This window comes from Mustela nivalis (genome assembly GCF_964662115.1).
Source record: "Mustela nivalis genome assembly, chromosome: 7".
NCBI classification, from domain to species: Eukaryota; Metazoa; Chordata; class Mammalia; order Carnivora; family Mustelidae; genus Mustela; species Mustela nivalis.
Genome location: NC_139026.1, coordinates 134,644,111 through 134,666,129, shown reverse-complemented (window position 1 = coordinate 134,666,129; position 22,019 = coordinate 134,644,111). Strand labels below are relative to the sequence as shown.

The 22,019-nt window shown below is 38.1% G+C and overlaps 1 protein-coding gene and 2 pseudogenes across 3 annotated transcripts in view; all 3 read right to left on the bottom strand.

The window, feature by feature from the left end:
- The window catches only part of ANKRD26 (ankyrin repeat domain containing 26), a 144,496-nt gene that overhangs the window by 113,967 nt on the left and 8,510 nt on the right, over positions 1–22,019 (bottom strand). The window contains exons 6-10 of the mRNA XM_082740860.1: positions 20,402–20,469; positions 11,879–11,915; positions 5,710–5,785; positions 3,382–3,439; positions 3,074–3,273 (exon numbers count right to left, since the gene is read on the bottom strand). Coding sequence (XP_082596986.1) covers positions 3,074–3,273; positions 3,382–3,439; positions 5,710–5,785; positions 11,879–11,915; positions 20,402–20,469 — 439 coding nt within the window. The remainder of the gene's footprint in view (positions 1–3,073; positions 3,274–3,381; positions 3,440–5,709; positions 5,786–11,878; positions 11,916–20,401; positions 20,470–22,019) is intronic.
- Positions 6,987–8,011, bottom strand: LOC309869550 (annotated as a pseudogene). Its single transcript has one exon. The product of its transcript is annotated as an uncharacterized misc_RNA (transcript).
- On the bottom strand, positions 10,295–11,567 carry LOC309869546 (RAD51-associated protein 1 pseudogene; annotated as a pseudogene). Its single transcript has one exon. The product of its transcript is annotated as an RAD51-associated protein 1 pseudogene (transcript).

Here is a 22,019-nt window from a genome sequence, read left to right as displayed (position 1 = left end):
AGAGAGACAGAATTGGAAAACCAGGACTGAAACAAAAAAGGCAAGTGTGATGCTAGAATATGAACTTTCTCCTTCAGGTAATGGGCATCCACTAAAGAAGCAGAGGAGTTACATCACCACAAATATATTCTAGAAAGGTCACTCTGACAGCAATGAGAGATGAACATAAAGGAACCCAAGGGGCACCTGGGTGGCTCAGTGGGTTTAACTTGACATTATTCATGATGTTAAAAAATAAATATCGGATGCCTGGGTGCCTCAGTGGGTTGAGCCTCTGCCTTCAGCTCAGGTCATGATCCCAGGGTTCTGGGATCAAGCCCGGCATCGGGCTCTCTGCTCAGCAGGGAGCCTGCCTCCACCTCTCTCTCTGCCTGCCTCTCTGCCTACTTGTGATCTCTGTCTGTCAAATAAATAAATGAAATCCTTTAAAAAAAAAGATTAATAAATATTTAACTGCAAAACACCAAGATTTTCGTAAGAATACTCATTTTTAAAAATTAATCTTAAAAGATTTCTATTATATAAGAGAAATATGGGATTTTAAAATTCTGAGGCATTTTTAATTACTACTATGATATCTGAGAAAAATATAAAACTCTATTTTAAAATTCACATGGTTTTCTTATTCCACTGTGAACAGCATATTTCACCAGTAGGTAGTGACCAGAGAAAGAATCTATTATTAAAAAATAATCATGATCATCCAAGTTGAAGGTTTTAAAGTCTCCAAATACATGTGTCATTATCAAGTAGGACCCAATATTCACATGAGGAAAGAAGAAAGGGACATTAATTAATTAATTAATTAATTAAATCACCAGTATTTCTGAATTTCAGATATGAAAGAATTCACGTGTTAAATTTAACAACTATGGGAGCTCCTGGCTGGCTCAGTGGGAAGAGAGTGTGACTCTTGATCTCAGGGATGTGTGTTCAAGCCCCATGCTGGGTATAGAGATTACTTAAAATTTTTTAAATTTAAAAAGAACCCCCCAGTGGGGCGCCTGGGTGGCTCAGTGGGTTAAGCCTCTGCCTTCAGCTCAGGTCATGATCCCAGGGTCTTGGGATCGAGCCCCACATCCGGCTCTTTGCTCCGTGGGGAGGCTGCTTCCTCCTCTCTCTCTGCCTGCTTGTGATCCCTCTCTCTCTCTCTGTCAAATAAATAAATAAAATTAAAAAAAAAAAAGAACCCCCCAAAACTAATAGCTATGAATACTAAAGTTTCCTGATAATATAAAATGTATCCACTGTTGGAGATATTTGAAAAAGTAAAAATAATCTTCCAGAAATAATTCTGTATACTCTGTTAGCAACCTTTCCTTCCTTACGATTCTATAATGACAACTAGTTCATATTAGGAAAAAAACTATAAATTGTGAGTTCATTCATTTGATGTGTGTGTATGTGTCTATTGCAGATACAATTAAAAATAAATCAGAATCAAAAAACAAGATGTTGGGGCGCCTGGGTGGCTCAGTGGTTTGGGCTGCTGCCTTTGGCTCGGGTCATGATCTCAGGGTCCTGGGATCGAGCCCCGCATCGGGCTCCCTGCTCCGCGGGAAGCCTGCTTCCCTCTCTCTCTCTCTCTCTGCCTGCCTCTCTGCCTACTTGTGATCTCCGTCTTTCAAATAAATAAATAAAATTAAAAAAAAAAAAAAAAAAAAAACAAGATGTTAAGGGCACCTGGGTGGCTTAGTGGGTTAAATCCTATGCCTTCAGCTAAGCTCATGATCCCAGGGTCCTGGGACCGAGCCCCACATCAGGCTCTCTGCTGAGCAAGGAGCCTGTTTCCCCCTACTCCTCTCTCTGCCTGCCTCTCTGCCTACTTGTGATCTCTGTCAAATAAATAAATAAAATCTTAAAAAAAAAAAATTTATATTTTTTCAAGAGTATTGCAGCTTAAAATTTATTTCATTTAATGGATAAAGATTAAGAACCTCACTTACATAGTCATAAATTTCAGTTTTAAGTAATGAAAAGACTACGTAAAGGTGTTTACTTATCTCCACTCTTTATTCTCAAAAAGATCTAAAACTTACCAAGATTATACCGCACAGTAAATAAATTAGAAACCACAAGAAAGAGCACCTGGTCGGCTCAGTTAGTTAAGCATCTGCCTTCAGCTCAGGTCATGATCCCAGGGTTGTGGGATCGAGTCCTGCATCAGGTTCCCTACTCAGTAGGGAGTCTGCTTCTCCACTGCCCCTCCCCCTGCTCTTACACTCTCTCTCACACACACAGAAAAATAAATAAAATCTTAAAAAAAAAAAAAAAAACAAGAAAGATAACGGCCAAAATTCAAAATTCATAATAAATCTGATTAAGGCTAATCTATAAACACAGGTTTTGCTAAATTAAATATACAATATCACACTTCATCAACTTAAAAGTAAGAATAAAATTTTCTTCCACTTCTTCATAGAAATAAGCTGTAAGTCATTCAGAGGAGTGAGCATTTTTTTTATTACCTGACTCTGTTTTCTTAATTCGCACTTAAAATAATTTCTGCCATATTTTATAATGTAGAGTATCTGCTCTCCCGTAGCCCCACAACTGCTATTGTGTTTTTATAATAATCTCTCTCAATTCTGCAAGCTTTACAGTCATCTAGCCCTTCTTAAATGAATTCTTTCCCTTCACCTCCTCCCTCATCTTCATATTCCATCTATAGCTGTTCTTTCCAGTTGCTCTGTAATTCTTTCCTCCCATAATGGCATACCTAAGAACTGTTCACTCCCACCAACCTTTATAAATCTCAATCCAATTACCTCTCTACCAGTATGACACTGCTTTCTCTTATGATCTTGAGGACTTCCATTTCTTCCTAAGATTCTTTTCATTAGAAAGATCAAGAGGGGGCGCTTTTGTGGTTCAGTGGATTAAAGCCTCTGCCTTCAGCTCAGGTCATGATCCCAGGGTCCTGGGGAGCCTGCTTCCTCCTCTCACTCTGCCTACTTGTGATATCTGTCTGACAAATAAATAAATAAACAAAATCTTAAAAAAAAAAAAAAAAAGCTCAAGAGGATGAAATGTGAAAAAATATAGGGAAAAAGTTTAAAATGAAACAACTTACCTTTGTAAGACCAAGGCCTAACAATGTGAAAGGAGGTTTTAGAATAGAATCAGGCGATGGCAAAGCAGGAGGAGAAGAGTCACAGATGTCAACAGATGGTTTGGAAGGAACACCAAACGTATCTTCACATTTGTTATCAGAATTATCATCCTCAAATAAAGTTTCATCTCGCGGTGATACAAGGCCAAGTTCTGTTTCCACTTAGTAAAAAACAAAATAAAGAGTATATGAAAATAGCTGTAATTTCGAGTTACTAACATAAGAATGGACAAAAATCAGTGCATAACACAAGTCTTCAAACAGCTTACAGTTCTTGAAACGCTGAGAAACATTCATTAGTTTTCTTAAGTTTGGTTTTGAGGTATTCTGGAAAAAAATTAATAGTATTAAGGATTACAAATAACACATTTGGTAAAATAATTATAATATTCACCATTGTCAAATGAGCACCATTACACAAAGAACATGGGTTTTGGAATCCTTCAAATGTAGATTCAAATCTCAGTTCTGCCATTTACTAGCCTACATTTTCTCCTGGGGTGAGGATTATGAGAGATGTGTGTGTTCCAAAATTCATTGTTTATGCACCACACCCAATGCTCCATGCAATATGTGCCCACCTTAATACCCACCACCTGGCTCAACCAACCTCCCACGCCCCGCCCCTTCAAAACCTTCAGATTGTTTTTCAGAGTCCATAGTCTCTCATGGTTCTTCTCCCCTTCCAATTTCTCTCAACTACCTTCTCCTCTCCATCTCCCTATGTCCTCCATGTTATTTCTTATGCTCCACAAGTAAGTGAAACCATATGATAATTGACTCTCTCTGCTTGATTTATTTCACTCAGCATTCCTCCAGTCCTGTCCATGTTGATACAAAAGTTGGGTACTCATCCTTTCTAATGGAGGCATAATACTCCATAATGTATATGGACCACATCTTCTTTATCCATTTATCCGTTGAACGGCATCCTGGTTCTTTCCACAGTTTGTCGACTGTGGCCATTGCTGCTATGAACGTTGGGGTACAGATGGCCCTTCTTTTCACTACATCTGTATCTTTGGGGTAAATATCCAGAAGTGCAACTGCAGTGTCATAGGGTAGCACTGTTTTCCAAAGTGGCTGCACCAATTTGCATTTGCACCAAGACTGTAAGAAGGTTCCCCTTTCTCCACATCTTCTCCAACACTTGTTGTTTACTGTCTTGTTGATTTTGGCCATTCTAACTGGTGTAAGGTGGTATCTCAATGTGTTTTTGCTTTGAATCTCTCTGATGGCTAATGATGATGAACATATGGAACTGGCACAAAAACAGACACATAGACCAGTGGAACAGAATAGAGTCCATATATGGACCCTCAATTCTATGGTCAAATAAACAAAGCAGGAAAAAAAATACAGGAGAAAAAAGACAGTCTCTCTATCTAAAATTCTAAGCTCACAGCTAAAGGATAGTTAGAAATATATTGTAACCTTCTTTCTTATTTATTTATTTCCTCAACATAATTCATTTGCACTTATAAATCCTATACATGAAAAGGGAATATAAATTTTTAAATTATGTATTTCAAAAAATTTTTATATTTAATTATGACATATTATGCACATTACATTACTTATAACATTCCATTATATAGAATTCCATCTGTCTGCTCATTAATTCACATTCAAAAAATATTAAAATTGCTTCTTCAAGCAAGGTTTTATTCTAGGTGTTCTAGGAGATGCACAATTATGTTTCCTAACATCCAATAGCTTATAATGATGCAGGAGCTTTAACATGAATATTTAAATAAATATAAAGTGAATAAAAGTTTGAATCTTAGAATCTGATACAAAGATTATGAGTAGATATTTTTTTAAAACTATAATATAAAAGATTTCTGAAATTAGACATTTTACCATATGGGTATGAAAAGCCTCTGCTTCTAGTGTTAATTATTATTTTAGGCAAAACATGTATTCTTCACTTAGATAAAGAGTTTTAACTATACTCTTTATGCAATTATTTTGAAAACACAGTAGAATGCCTTTGCAATATAAATTTTGAGAGGCAATTTAAATTTCTAAATTTCCACAATTTCCAATCTTATTTTGGTCTAAATGTAGAACAAGGGACAGAAATAGCAAAAAACAAAATCTTCTTTCATAAAACTGTATGCTACCAAAATAAAAAATGTCCAAGAAAAAACAATCTGTAATAAAAAACTGGGTCCACTAAAGATTCATTTAGGCATAAGTATTATAAAAGTCATGTTATAAGAAAAGAAAAAGAGAGATAAAGAGAAAAAGAGAAAGGAAAAGAAAAGAAAGAAAAGTCATGATAATTTAAAACTCACAGTAAGAATCCTTATTCTTGATCAAATGCCGTATTTCCTCCATCATGGGAGGAATTTTCCTGTCATATAATTTTCCTGTCATTATATATTTCCAGCCCATTATTTCTACCTTTGATATTTAACAGAGTTAAAAAAAAAATTCAACTTGTCATATTTCTATAAAATGGTTTGTTCTGACCAACTTTCCACTTCAAACATAAAATGATGATAGGCAGGCCACTGCTAAATTTTAAGAGTAAATAATACACAAAACTACGTTCAAAGCAGAAAAATTAATTTCACAAGAGAGTAAATTACCTTCATATTCAAACTTAAGTCTTCATCATCTGATGTAGGCCATGAAGCATTATCATCACCAGGTTTAATAGAAATACTTTAGAGCAAAAATACACAACAAAAACAAGTTAATAAAAAAGAAAAATCAAGTGAAAGGTCATCTATTTATTTATTGAATGAAGTTTCTTGATGTAATTGAACTTTAGCCTCTGTTTTTATTATTAAGTTTTTATTTTAATTCCAGTATCACACAGTGCTGTATTCTTTCATGTATACAATATAATGATTTGGTAATCCCATCACCCAGTGCTCATCACGACAAGTGCATTCCTTAACCCTTAGCTCCTATTTCACCTGTTTCCCCACCCATCTCCCCTCTGGTAACCATCAACTTGTTCTCTATGGTTAAGACTCAGTTTCTTGGTTGTCTGTCTCTCGCTTTTTGTTGTTTTTTTTCTTTGCTCATTTCTATTGTTTCTTAAATTCTACATATGAGTGAAATCATATGGTATTTGTCTTTCTCTGACTTAATTCCACTTAGCACAATACTCTCTAGTTCCCTCTATTTCACTGCAAGTGGCAAAATTTCATTCTTTTCTATAGCTGAATATTCCATTGTATATATATGTGCCAATTCTTCTTTATCCATTCATCTCTCAATGGACACTCGGGCTGACTATTGTAACTAATGCTGTAGTAACCATAGGGGTACATGTATCCATTCAAATTGGTATTTTCATATTTTGGGGGGTAAATACCCAATGGTATGATTACTGGATTGTAGGGTAGTTCAGTTTTTACCTTTTGGAGGAAACGCCATATTGTTAACACAGAGGCTACATTAGTTTGCATTCCCACCGATAATCCAAGAAGATTCCTTTTTCTCCACATACTTGCCAACATTGTTATTTATGTTTTTTATTTTAGCCATTCTGACAGGTAGGCAGTGGTATCTCATTGTAGTTTTGATTTCCATTTCCCTGATGATGAGTGATGCTGAATATCTTCTTAGGTGCCTGTTGGTCATTGTGTATTTTCTTTGGAAAAATGTCTGTTCGTGTTTTCTGATAATTTTTAAATTGGGTTGTGTTTTGGGTGCTGAGCTCTATCAATTCTTTTTATTTATACACTAACCCTTTATTGGCTATGTCATTTGCAAATAAAATATCTGCTCCTATTCGATACGTTGCCTTTTCATTGTGTGGATTGACCCCTTCACTGTGTAAAAGCTTTTGATTTTTTTTTTTTTTGTGGTTCTGAAAACTCTATTTTCTTTCCTGTTATTTTACAGTGTACCATGAACATTTCTTCCATGAACATGGGTGAAAATTCCCTACTGAAAGACAGAGAACATTGTAGTTGGATCAAAAGGCTGCTGGTAACAAGAGTGACACCTAAAGCAAAGTATGAGCTTAAGGTTAAAGCACATAGCCTGGCAAATGCCTGTCAGGGAAAGCATGGTCAGCAATATTCTCATTAGAGAAGTTAAAATTGAAGGCCAAAGGCATTAAAGATATGGGATATCATGTAAACCCTTTTGGCCCCTACCTCCGCCCCTCATGCCCCTGACACCCCGCTGCCCCCTTGGGGCAAACAGATCCTGTACATCTCTTTGCGTCCAATGAAAACCACCCATTTTCTGTTTTTTCTTAGCTCTTCCTGAGCCCTTGACATATCTCCACATTCTCTCATCATCTCCTCACTGCCCAAGTGCCTTTCTGTAAGTCCTCCTGATAGTCCTTAGGGGAATCATCTGTCCCCCTGTCTGTTTTTCTTTTTGCTTTCCTGGGCACATAATCTTCAGCTGGGCACTTTTCAGCAGCCCATGGCTCACTCTCAGGCTTTGCCAGGGATTCTGGCTTGCCCTCACCGTGTGGTTTTCCCTCATTTTCAGACTTGCCCTGCTTTTCTTGCTTTCGCTCATCTTCTGGTTGTCCCCCATTATCTGGCTGTCCCTTATTCTGGAGCTTTCCCTCATGCCCTGGCTTCTCCTCCACTTCCAGCTTCTCTTCCTCATCTGATTTTCCTTCATCTTTAGGCTCTACTTCATCTTCAGGCTTTCCCTCAACTTCCAGCTTTCCTTCATTTTCATTGTAGCGATTTTCCATGTTGAATTTTCCCTTCTTTTCCTTGTCCTGAAGGGATTCTAAACAGGTTCTTCCTCCTTTTCTAGAAAGCCTTGCAGAGTGCAGGGAACAGACAGACAGACCTGTGGGGCCCGGGCAGGCATGCGCCTCCTCGGGCTCGCTGAAGCCCGCTCGCCCCTCGCCGGCAACTCAGGCAGCTCACGGACCTGGTTCTGCGCAGGCGATGGGAGTGGACAGCGCAGGGACCAGACCGCAGGGCGGGCGAGCGGGCAGGCGAGCGGGCGGGCGCGGGGGCTGCTGCCCACGTCGGCGCCCAACCAGTCACGTGAGCCAAGCTTTTGATTTTGATGTAGTCCCAACAGTTTGTTTTTGCTTTTATTGCTCCTGAGGCAAGAGCAGTAAATGCAAAAATAAACAGAAACAGACCCAGAAATACAGAGAATTCTGTATCGCCAGAAGAGAATGGGGTGGGAAGATGGACAAAATGGGTAAAGGGGAATGGGAGGTTCAGGATTCCAGTTATAGTAAGTCACAGGGGTACAAGTACAGCATAGGGAATACAGTCAAGGGTATTGTAATAGCATCATGCAGTAAGAGATAGTAGCTACGCTTGTGGTAGGCATGGTGTAACATTCAGAGTTCTTAAATCACCTGAAACACAACGTAACAGTATGGATCAACTATGCTTCAATTTAAATAAATAAACAAACAAATATACACATGTTAAAGAACAAATTTATGTTATAGGTGGGAATACTGTTCCCAGAGAGATTAAAAACTATAGGGTCCAACTTTTTCCCCTACACAGGTCCTGCCTTATTTAGGTCTATATGAACTAGCAAGACCTTAATAACCTTCATAAGCACTGAGATACCCAAGAAGAGAGACTGCTATAAAAATAGAGTCCTGGTAGCTGTGCCTCTATTTCCCTATACACAGCCTAATATTTTCTTTCTGTGAGCTCTTAGATCATTCTTTTGCAGGGCTTAGTAGTACCCTCCAAACTTTTAAATCTTTAGCCTATGAAAGCAGATTCCCAAAACAAGCATAGTATCAAATGACCAAGAGTAGGAGCCATTTCCTGCTCCTGGAGGACAAGCTAAACTGAAAGTCATCCATGTAATCATCTCAATGTAGACATGTTACCAACTACCCAAATGAAGCTCTGTTACGGATTTGATAGCCAGTCCTAGCCCACCAAACCCTACATGTACATGGGAAGGACATCAGAGAATTAGAAAAAGAGGTGGAGTGAGGAGACCCCTACCTTGGGCCATATATCTGTGTGGTTCAGAATCTCCATTCCCCCATTACTCGAGAGGATCTAAGCCAAGATTGGGCTGGAAGTAGATGATATCACATTCCTATATGCTGTAAAAAGCCTTCCACGTGGCTCAAATGATTTTAATACCTCTCAACAGAAAACCTGAAGTATGCTAGTTTATTCAATTCAAACAATCAACAAAAAAACTGCTCATGATTCTCTTGAACCCTTTATTTTAATGTGCTTTTCTAAACAACTCCCAATATCCTGTGTCCTTCATTCCTTTCTGTGTGTGTATATCCTTCATTTCTGTAATACATCTTGATCTAACTTATCGTAAGCCCAAATATTCTGACATCCTTTCTAAATCTTATTCCTATCCAACCCAGTGTCGTTATTCTTGAAACTCGACCTCTCCTGCCAATTCCTTCCTTACGCACCTTCACTGTGTTCACTAGACCCACTCCCCATCTTTCTATTATTAAAACATTCACCTATTAAGATGAGGAAAAAAAGGAAAAAACCTGAATGTAAATCTCATTTCTGTCACTTATCATATCCAAGTAAGTCACTTTAATCTCTCTTGTATTTCAAATTCTCCATTTAAATAATCACTTGGTGAAGATGTTAAACACAGGCTGTAGTACCAGAGGGTATTTTGATTAATTCATCTCTAAGATGCCCTAAAATCCTGAAATTCTATGTGCTTTTGATTTTGTCTATAGAAAAACAGAAAATACTTAGCTGGCAGAAAGGGAAAAAGTTAATGGAATAAAAGAACACCAAGAAAAGCAGAGAAGAAAGAAAAAAAAAAGAACAAGAAAAGTCAATGGAGAAAAGGAAAAAAATCTACAAAAAAAGAAAAAACTTCAAGGAACTGGTCAAAGGAACTAGCCTAAAGGGAAAACTAGAATGGGAAGTCAGTAAATAGAGAATCATTTAGAAATATCCTCTAAATAGATGATAAAATTAATTAACGTATCATGGCCTACACCTAGATTACATATCCATCACTTCTGGAAAAAGCATTCATCTCAAGGAGAGCAGACATCTCTATCTCTAAGAACTTGCCTGATTAGGTCTTGCTTATGTAAAAGCTATATACTATGGCCATAGGTAATGAGAGCCATCCTAAAATCTTGGACAGTAAAAACAAGAGACTAGTTGCCACTGCACTAATTACCCCTAGTTATCACTAGTTGTCAAATATATTAGAACAAATGCTTGGACTAACCTGGTTTCTTAGGAAAAATCAGCAAACACATAACTAAATTTGACTTTCTGAGCTGATCTGACTAGGATCTGTACCTTATCCTCAGTGCTGCTGAGGGACAAAAGAATTGATGTGGGAGTCACGCAGGCTGACAGTCAAATCGTGGGTCTACTACTCATTTTTTTTTTTTACGTTAAAGGATTCCTTTATATTATGATACTTCGTAAACAGAAACACAATTCAAAAATGAACACACTTGTAAAACTCTTATTCTCTTAATCAAACCTTTGTTGACTACCACACTTAGCTACTAGCAGCATTTGGATGCAAAGGTTTCACTTGTGCTAATCTTGACAAACCAAAGCAGAGACTCTGATTTGGAGACTTAACAGAGACCCCTGCCAGTGGGCTCCTGGGGCTGTTGCTGCTGCTGCTGCTTCCCGACAGCGCTGGTGGCATCTACTTAGGTTTTCTGCTTCCAGCTGAAGGTTTGCATATTTGTAATGGTTTCCGAATGGCCTCTTCACTGATAAAGCCTTTTATGGTAAAGGCTGAGATTCTGATTTCAGGGCAGCTGGAGCACAATCTCTTGAAGTCACTTCCAAAGTGACTTTGGATCACGTTTGGATTTAGGTTTCTTCTCCTTTTTTTCAACTGGGGATTTTACCTTCACTTCTTTCTTTTTAATTTCTTCCACTTTATTTTCTCCCACAGTGAAGTTTGCATCATCATCTTCACTCTCCCTAAAATCAGACTCATCCTCAGACTCTCCACCAGGGGGTTGGTTCAGAGTCGTCAGCACTACCGCCATGACTGCCTTCCTAAAGACTCTTCCTCTGCTGTACCACAGCTTTTGATGCTGCTTTTCTTTTCCCTTGAGCACCGCACACATCATCTTCCTCGGTAAGCTTATCCAAATCTAAATCATCACTGGCTACACTGCAATCGGAGAGATGGGGAGCCTTAGTCATTATCCCAATTTCACTGCTGCCACATTTTTTTGGTGCTTGTATCTCGAGCCTCTCCCACATCAATGGTGACCGCTGGAAGTTCCTTCACTGATAAAGCTAGCGCCACTTCTAAGTCTCGCTGGTGAGTTCCTCACCTAAAGCCATCCTTTTTTCTCTTGTAGTGGGATATCTTCTTTCTGGAGATTCTTCAGTTTAGGTTTCCTTGTTTCTAGTATTAACTCCTTTGGTGTTGTTCTGGGCTTCTTATTCAAAGGTGTGGTTGCGGAAACAAAGTCATCATCGCTGCCAGAAATTTCAAACTGTGAGTAACTGACTAGTTTTTTATGCCTCACGGGGGGCACCATGGCCCCCTCAAAGACCGAAAATTCACAGTGTTCAAGCTCTTGTTAGCAGCAGTGGCAGTTTCTGGGTCTGCTACTCTTTAACTATAGAATCATAGGTCAATTAATCAAATTCCTGAACCACAGCTAATTAATAAAAAAACAGACTGTAACAGCACATCTACTTTGTGATGCTATTGTAATGACTATATAAGTAATAAATGCCAAGCACATAATATAGTGCCTAGCACACAGTAGAACTCTCAACAAATGCTTTTCTCTGCATTCCCTTGTTAACACAGAATTTGTAAAAAAAAAAAAAAAAAAAATCCTACCTGCTTAAAGAGTCTTCTTCAAAAGTCTTATTCGTCACTAAAGAAAAAAGCAAAGTACATTTTAAATCAACAACAGAAAAATACAGAATATTCAAAGTGTAAGACTGATGTTGTGTTAAAAAGTATTCTTCGGGACCATACCTGGCAACCACACTGGAGTGAATATTAATTATACTATTGGTAGGCAATTAATTCGCTAAGAAATGTTACTTTCTCCTCTACATTTACCAAATGGAAGAAAAGAATGGTATCCATCAGAATTTGATACCTACAAGTGGATGTTTATAATGACCACAATTTTAACCAAACCCTTGAGACTGACAGAAAATGGTGTCATTAGCAGAATCATCATCATAGACTGACAATGTCAGGATTCTTCTGGATTCTTCAGGACTTTCACTATGAGGCAAAGTTAAAAGAGACTATACTTATTTTGCTGTAACACAACAGAACTTCTCCAGATCTCCAGCAGGGGCTGTTAAGTTTGGGGTGAAACACCTCATCACAAAGTTTGGTCTACAGCCACTCTACTTTGCAGCATGGCAAAACATAGCAAACAGACTCTGTCTGGCCTTATTTCCAATTGCAAGGTAAGTATGAAAGCTTTTAGTGATTCTGGTTCTATAAAGTATAACCTCTTGAGACAACCTACTTTCATTGCTGGAGAGTCTATCTGGATCTACCTCTTAGACCAGAATGGTACCAAAGATTAGTGCTAGGTAGCAGGATATGATGTCATTGTTCTCAACCCTCCCCACTACGTGACAAACGTTTGTAGAAATCACACTTTTTCAGTCTATAAGGCATATGTCATCAGATCCTACACTGATGAACATAACAAAGGACAAAGATTATCTTGAATCACTATATTCAATTACCTCGGAATTTTAATTTTTTAAACATTCAAGAATATATCCACTGTATGATTGCAACTATATGACATTCTGGTAAAAGTAAAACTTTTTAAGTTAGGAGATAAGGGCTGCAGCAAAGGGAGGGATGAACAGACACAGCACAGAGAACTTTTAAGGCAGTGAAACTATTCTATGTGATACCACATGATAGATACATGTCATCACACATTTGTTAAAACCCATAGAATGTATGACACCAAGAATGAACCCTGATGTAAATTATGGGCTGTGGATGATAAAGATGAGCTAATATAAATATAACAATGTACCACTGTGGTTCAGGATGTTGACAACAAGGAAGGTCACACTTGTAGAGGAACATGCGGTAAATGGAAACTCTGTACTTCCTGCTAATACTTTGCAATGAACTTGAAGATGCTGTAAAAAATAAGGTCTATTTACTGTGAAGGAAAAAAAAAGGTATCCATTGAGACTGCTAAGTGTTGGTACAAACCAAGTGATTTATCAAGTACTTATTACTTGATTTCCTTCTGGGAACCTGGAATTTTGATATATGCTAGGGAGAAGATGCCTACATGATTATCACTTAAAGAAAACTTCAGGCACTGAGTATCTATAAGATTCTTGTATTGGCAGACAACATCTCACACGAGTTGTTGTGATTTAATGCTGGAGGAATTAAGCACACCCATAGGCCGAGGATTCTTAGAAGCCTGCACTTGGCTTCCTCTAGACTTTACTCCATGCACCTTTTTTCTGCTGATTTTGCTTTGTATCATTTCACCATAATAAACCGCAGGCATGTGTACAAATATGCTGAGACGTGTGAGTTCTTCCAGTAAATAACCAAATCTGGGTGTCATTTTGGGAGCCTCTAATACCAATGCATCATATGCAATTTTTATGATTAAGGTTGATGTTTTAACACACAATTACTGTTAGGTTATTTCACAGAACACCTTTCCTTGAATCTGTTTTTCTTAGGATGTGCCTGGGAGATTCCTGTATTTCTCTATCCATTTGAATAAAGGCTTAAGAGGAATAGATGAAATAATGTCAGAAAATAATGTGAAACAAGCAACAATCTTCTTTTAATTGGGAAAAAAGAGAATTCTGATGATTACCAATATGTTCTACAGTATAAAATTTCCTATAAAAAACCTAAAAGGACACATAAATTTTCTCCAACTAAATAGGGCTTAATTCACTTTTATTGTGGTTATGAATCACTAAGGTAACTGGGATAATTATAGAAAAATATGTAACTATCATACACAGTATAATAACAACTATTGATTATAGAGGTTTTTTGTTTCGACTCTTTTTCTTAATTTCTTATAGAATTAAAAACAGTTCACCTATTAAAGGCAGTTGGTTGACAAACTGGTCAAAAAGTCAGAAATACTACATTCAAAATGTAGGATGAGTTATCCACTCTACCCTGAAAATAGTGGATTTCATCATTAAAGATCAACAGTACTCATTTGGGGGAAAACAAAGGAAGTTATCTTATATAGAGAGAGGGTTAAAAACTTGTCAATCTAATTGGCCACATATTCTTGTTAAGCCACAGTTTACCAATTTCTGAAAAAATATAAAAGCATGTCACATTAAAACTGTTAACAGGTAAAAATTTCTGACAATCCAGAAAATGCTTTCGATCTTGGCCAAACATCATCACTAACTCTGTCACTGTGGTACAGTGACAGAAGTTTAGCATAAGAAACAACAAAATATGAAATACATTTTAGATGCAGTAGCCTGTTACAAGAAAATATACATATAGTAGAAATATGTTCCAATATTGATAGATTCCAAGACAGTTTTCCTTAGCACTTTCTTTAGAGATGAAATTCAGAAAAAAGCGGTAAAAGTGGAGATATCAGAACAAGGCAAATGAAAGAGGATGGAGAGAGACAGCACTAACAAAAATAGTCCACTACTGACGTTTTTTACTGACACAGAATCCCTAGCAACGTTGAACTAGTATATTCAGCATGTTACCTTGTATTTTCTCCTTGATATTATACTAGTTTCCTGCAATAAAATACTTAAAAGTGGTCAGCTTCTCCCAAATTGCTGGTCTGTATAAAGTATATCTGATCAAAATTTAAAACTGTCAAAATACAGCTGCATCGTGATTCCATATCAGAGATAGGGCCTGACAGTGGCTTCCTGCCTATTGCTTCCAGATTTTTGTTCTAGTATTCATTCAGGAGAGTGTACCAAGGACTTGAAGAAAGGCTCAAGTATCTCTACACGAAACAGGTAAGAAAGACAACACTTTTCCTCACACTTGACCCCTAGGTTTTGACAATTATGGAAAAATGTTGGCCAGTCTACTCACCAGGCTAGACCATTTCCACTTGACTTGACTTGACCCTGTCCAGGTAGGTACTGCAGTTACAAAAAAGTTAGGGAGGACCTTACTTGATGTGTTACTTTTCCACATTTGGACAAAGAACGTACCAATCACATAAATAACAGAACTTACAACTCAAAAATGGTTCTTTTGAAAAGGTTACCACCAAAGAGCTTTTAAAAGTTAAATCCAACTTACTTTAGTGATTTGATATAATTAATTGGTATTGAAATTTTTTTTTAATTTTTCTAAAACATTTCCTCTAATTCCTCTCCTATGTTTCCCCAGCCACTCCTCAATCTTCTCTACTAAGTCTTACACCTCCATCCACCCCTTATATATTGGTATTCCCAGGCTTTTGCTCACTGGCCTTCATCTCTTTCTATATCTTTTCCATCATGGACAAGCTCAATCATTGTCCAAGCTATGACTTTGCCTAATAATTCTAATCAGATTATTTCAAATCAGCGCCTCCAAACTTGATGCTCTATCTCCAGCTAGAAACTCCTAGTATTCAATTATCCAATTACTGAAAATATACTACATTGGTTATACAATGTACTACATGGATATTCCATCAAATTCAACATATACAGAAAATACCTGGTCTTCCCTATTCCCACTGCACTCCGATAAAGCCCTACTTATTCTTTGTGGCCAATTTATTTTTTTTTAAGATTTTTTATTTATTTATTTGACAGAGAGAGATCACAAGTAGGCAGAGAGGCAGGCAGAGAGAGAGAGAGAGAAAGGAGGAAGCAGGCTCCCCGCTGAGCAGAGAGCCTGATGCGGGACTCAATCCCAGAACCCTGAGATCATGACCCGAGCCGAAGGCAGCGGCTCAACCCACTGAGCCACCCAGGCGCCCTCTTTGTGGCCAATTTAAATGTTACTGTACAACCTGGAAACTTAAAACTCTTCTAAGATTTCCTCTCTCCCCTTTTTTTTTTTAAGATTTTTTTTTAAGATTTTATTTATTTGACAGAGAGAGGGAGAGATCACAAGTAGGCAGAGAGTCAGGCAGAGAGAGAGGGGGAAGCAGGCTCCCTGCTGAGCAGAGCCCAATGTGGGGCTCGATCCCAGGACCCTGGGATTATGACCTAAGCTGAAGGCAGATATTTAACCCACTGAACCACCCAAGTGCCCCTTTTTTTTTTTTTTAGGATTTTATTTATTTGACAGGGAGAGACCCAGTGAGAGAGGGAACACAAGCAGGAGGAGTGGGAGAGGGAAAAGCAGGCTTCCCATGGAGCAGGGAGCCCAATGCAGGGCTTTATCCCAGGACCCTGGGATCATGACCTGAGCTGAAGGCAGCCACTAAATGGCTGAGCCACCCAGGCATCCCCCTCTCTCCCCTTTATACATTTAATAATCATGAAATTGTACTAACTATACCTCTTTTCTATCTCTGCTTTATATTTCCCCTGCAACTGCCCCACTCAAACATGAGCTCTTAAGTGATGACTTCCAGAAGGAAAAAAAAAAAGCCACCAACTAATATTGTTATTTATTAAATGGATAAAAAATTTTTAAGCAAAAAAAATGAGAAAGGGGGCACCTGGGTGACTCAGTCAGTTAAGCGTCTGCCTTCACCTCAAGTCATGGTCTCAGGGTCCTGGGATCAAGCCCAGTACTAGGCTCCCTGCTCAATGGGGAGTCTGCTTCTCCCTCTCCCTCTGCCCCTCTGCCCTACTTGTGCTCTCTCTCAAATAAATAAAATCTTTTAAAAAGTTTTAAAAATAAATAAATAAAATCTTTTTAAAAGTTTTAAATTAAAAAGTTTTAAATTAAAATTAAGGTTTAAATTAAAAAACACATAAGGTCTAGAAAAAGAACAACATTGTAAATTGAATAAATTGAGCCTCCTGACTTTTTCAGTATAGAAGAGTGAACATTTCATAATGGACTATCCTCCACATGAGGGGTGACCAAACTATGGCCACAGGCCAAGTTGGACCAGTCACATGTGCCTGTGCCCCCATAAAACTTTATTTACAGAACCAGATGGTTGGCTCTTGCTATTCACCTACGTATTGCTACGTATTGCTTTCACACTATAATGGTAGTTATAGTTGAAAAACCACAGGGCCTAAAATATTCTCTTTCTGGCCCTTTAGAGAAAAAGTTTGGTGATGCCTATTTTGTGCCACAACCAGAAGGCACTAATTCAAATCTAATCTTGTTACCCTTCTGCTTCACATTCTCCAGTGAATCCCTGCATCAAATACTCCCCAATAACCATGCCACAGTCTTAATTCTTGCTGGAGAACCACAACTTTATTTAGATATTTATTGGCCCAAACATGAAGAACGTGGCCTTACCCCAGCTTCAAAAGGAGAAATTATCATTCTAAGCTAATCACAGTACCTGATTTACCAGCGGCTGGTTTAGGAACATGCACGTGATATAACCTAGCTTATAAGATATTAGAGGAAATTTACTGCAAGCCTCTTGAGTTTTCTTCCTATTTAAAAGAAACATATGGGGTGCCTGGGTGGCTCAGCTGTTAAGCGTTAGCCTTCGGCTTGGGTCATGATTCGGCAGAGAGTCAGGCAGAGAGAGAGGGGGAAGCAGGCAGAGAGATCCAGCCCCACATCAGGCTCCCTGCTCAGCAAGAGGCCTGCTTCTCCCTCTGCCACTTCCCCCTGCTTGTATTCCCTCTCTGCCTGTCTCTCTCTGTCAAATATATAAATAAAACCTTTAAAAAAAAAAAAAAGAAAAGAAACATATAAAGAAAAACAGTCCTTCCAGTCACTGGATATTGTCATGTGAGAATATGCCTCGAACTGTTGCTAATTAGCCAATCAGGAAAGGGCATATAAAATAATGCCAACTTCAAAGCTAAAAAGAGACAACTGGGATCCTGGTAACATCACTGAACCATCAAAACAATTCTGGTTCCTACCGTTTTAGTCACTGTTTGGTTTGGTTTGCTTTTTTTAGATTTATTTATTTGACAGAGAGTGAACCCGTGCAAGAGAGAGTGCACAAATGGGAGGAATGGCAGAGGAAGAGAATCGTCAAGCAGACTCCATGCTGAGCATGGAGCCCTGTGGGATGTGGGGCTTGATCTCATGACCCATGAGACTGTGACCTGAGCTAAAACTAAGAGTCAACGTGTAACTGACTAAGCCATCCAGGTGGCCCTGTTTTAGTCACTATTATAAGTCACCTGTTATTTGCAGCTTAAAGCATTCAACCTGATAAATTTCCCAAGGTCTACATGGTAAGATCTACACCTTTCTATGGTACTGAAAAACTTTCATTAGCTTGCCTTAGCTAAGTATTCACTCATTCCAACCATTCCCATAGCACACTTTTTGCACCAGTAAAATTGAACTGCTCCTAAGTGCTCCAAATTTCACTCATACATCTGAGCGTCCACACTGCTGTTCCCTCTGCAAAACATGTAATCTTGATGGACATTCCTCCTTCCAAACATGGTTCTTCTGCCTCTTTACCTGGCAAACTTACTACTCAGTCTGCATACTTACCTTAAATTCTACCCACTCTCCTAAAACTCTAATTCCTCACTACCAACTTACATATTAAGTACCAATAAAAACATAACAATCATAATTATAAGCACTAGGGGACTCTGGCACATAGTAAGCATGGAATAAAGTAAAGTAAATAATAAAAATCAAGTAGTAAAAATAGAGTAAATAATAAAATGACAATGATAATAACAAACTCCTGGAGGGCAAGGATTGTGTTTTTTGAATGTCTGTATTCTACATCAGAGTGACAGTAGCTAAAGACACTTGATAGTTATTTGCTAAGTGAACAAATGAAAATGAGTAAATTGCAAAACCAAACCAGATTTTCTTGATACAGACTTTCTTTGATAAAAGTCTACTAAGTTAAAGGTTTCTTCATACATTTCAGATTGTACAATGCACTAGGTGCCACACCTAGGGAGCAATGGTAGCATTTTTGTTAGTGTGAACCATTTGTCTGCTTTTATTATAATCTGTTGAGCCTCAGAGTTGCCCCATTTGAATTTTTATTATGATAATCTTTTTACTAATGGCAACAGAGTAATGTGTTCAAACAAAATTATCGTATTATGACAATTGTGCAACAAACAGAAGAAAATGTTGTTCTAATAAAGTCAACATATCTCATTCTCTTTAATGAGAAATGAAGTTGTTAATTGTGATATCTTGTTGACATAACAATATGTAAAACAACCTATGTTTCTCAAGGCATTTCGTTTCTGATTTCTGTACCAGACAGTCACCTTTAAAAAAAACAAACAGTCTCATTGGTAGTGCTGCATACTAGCTAAGTTTTCCAGTTCTTTTTGCTTGCCATTTGTCTATGGTACCAGGAAGGTATTGTAGAGTTCCCAGTTTTAAGGATAGCTCCTTTTTTTTGAGACAAATCAGTATGTAATAATACTTACTAAATGTAATCCACTTGTAAAAATTAAAAGATCCATTTTCATAACAAGTTCAAGTTGTTTTAATATGCTTATAGAGGAAACATAAAACATACTAACTTAAAAATTTCTCTTATTTACACAAACATATAAGGGATTTTAGGGGTCATGACTAAAATAATAAATTTCCTTTTCAGACAATAATGTCTCATATTTTAAATTACCTACAATTAACTTCCTTTTTCGTTGTTGTTCACACTGAGGTACCTTTTTTTTTTTTTAATTATGTTCAGTTAGCCAGCATATACTACATCGTAAGTTTCGGGATGTAGTGTTCAATGATTAATTAGCTGCATATAACACCCAGTGCTCATCACAACACGTGCCCTCCTTAATACTCATCACCCGGTTCCCCCATACCCCCAACCCCTCCCTTCCGTAACCCTCAGTTTGTTTCCTGGAGTCCAGTCTCTCTCATGGATTTGTTCCTATTGTTCATGACAGTATTGAACTTCTTAAATAATTCTGAATACTAGACTATTAAGAAAGAAATTAAGAAAGAAAAAAAATAGAGCCCCATGGGTGGCTCAGTTGGGTAAGCATCTGCCTTCAGCTCACGTCAAGATCCCTGGACCCTGGGACTGAATCTAACATGGGGCCCCCTGCTCAGTGGGAAACCTGCTTCTCCCTGTCCCTCTGCCTGTGCTCTCTCACTCTCTCTGTCAAATAAATAAATAAAATCGAGAGAGAGAGAAAGAAAGGAAGAAAGCAAGAAAGTGAGCTTATGCAATTTACACAATGGGGTTTTTTTTTTTTCCCACTGTTCTTTCATTATCAAAACTTCCTTGCTCTGACTTCATCTATGTGACCACCAAAAGTACTTCACTCTGAAAAGTCTTACCTGGATTGTTATTTTGCGAAAAATTTTTAATTCTTTCTTCTCTATGTTGGGCAATTATTTGGCGATTGCTACATATAAAAAGGGATGATAAGCAATGTTACTATTTTAATACTGATATGAAAAACATTTACCAAATATATAAAATTCATAAGAGTATTTTGAATAATATCAGAGCTAATATCAAAACTTAAATTACCCCATATATTTCAAAGTAAGGTGAACCAGTCATGAAGTAGTAATTTAGCAATTAGTAGTGTTAGCTTGCCATAATGGAACGTGTCTTGAACTCAGTGGTCCTAACTCTATAACCACAGCTATTTGCTCTTGGACGAGCCACTTCTCTCTATCTCAAGTCTTCCTCTATAAAACAGGCATCTAACTGCCTTATTTAACAAGGTTGTTAAGAGGATTTAATGAAATATTATACCCAAAACATGGCCTCTCGGGAAAGGTGACGCCCACCACTCTGGGAAGGTCAGTATGAGACCTTTCATCACCTCATAAGAAAAGGCACTCCACGGGATTTAAAGCAGGCTTGAGATACAGGCCTAGTAACAAAGGAGAAAGGAAAGTCCAGGCTCTTCCTGTAGCATTATTTGAACCTCTTTAAGAGCTTAGAAGGGTCCCAACTACCATCTACTGGCAGGAAAGACAAGCAAAATCCTTAAGTGGTACTTCATTATGAAGGTCTGCACGAACATATGGGCTTCACGTAAGACTTTTGAGTGTGAAGGGAAGGGTATGTGTGGCTAAAGTCAGGGGGCCCGGCAGCCAGAACAGGGTGCTGGTGCTTTGGAATAGCAGCTGAGCATATAAGCATATGTTGTAAACTAAAAAATGTTGTAACTTTGAAGTCTCATTGTGGGTCACCATGAAGACAGGAATGCAGATCAGCTAGGGCTTCCTGGGAGCAAAGGTCAATCATAACCAGATGGCAGGAAAAAAAAAAAAATGCCTTCTAGAGGACAGGTCTGTATAAAAAGTTATTTGCAGGGGTGCCTGGGTGGCTCAGTCATTTAAGTGTCTGCCTTCAGCTCCGTCATGATCTTGGGAGTCCTGGAATTGAGCCCCACATCTGGCTCCCTGCTTTAAGCCCTCCCCCTGCTCATGCTCTCACTCTCTCTCTCAAAAAATAAAATCTTCATTTTTCTTTCTTTTTTTAAAGATATTTATTTATTTATTTATTTGAGTGAGAGAGGGAGAGAGAAAACAAAGCGGGGAGGTTCCAAGGGAGAAGACAACTCCCTGCTGAGCAGGGAGCCAGCTGGGGGACTCAATTCTGGGACTCCAGGATCATGACCTGAGCCAAAGACAGTCGCATAACCACTGAGTCACCAAGGTGCTACACAGCAATGTTGCAGCAACAGAATCAAAGAAAACAAGGGATCGATAAGAATGTCATTTTTTTCCCTCCAAATGACTTGCCAAAGAGGATGGTCTCTTTGGTCTTAGGGAACTCCTTAGGTTCTTGGAAAATTCAAGCGGGAAAGTATAGGAGATAACCCTCAAGGGAAAGGTTTTCTACTAAACTGAACATCTCAAGACCCAAGTAACTAGTTAGGAAAAAAAAAAAAAAAAAAAAGAAGATGTCGGATGTTGGGGCACCCAGGTGGCTCAC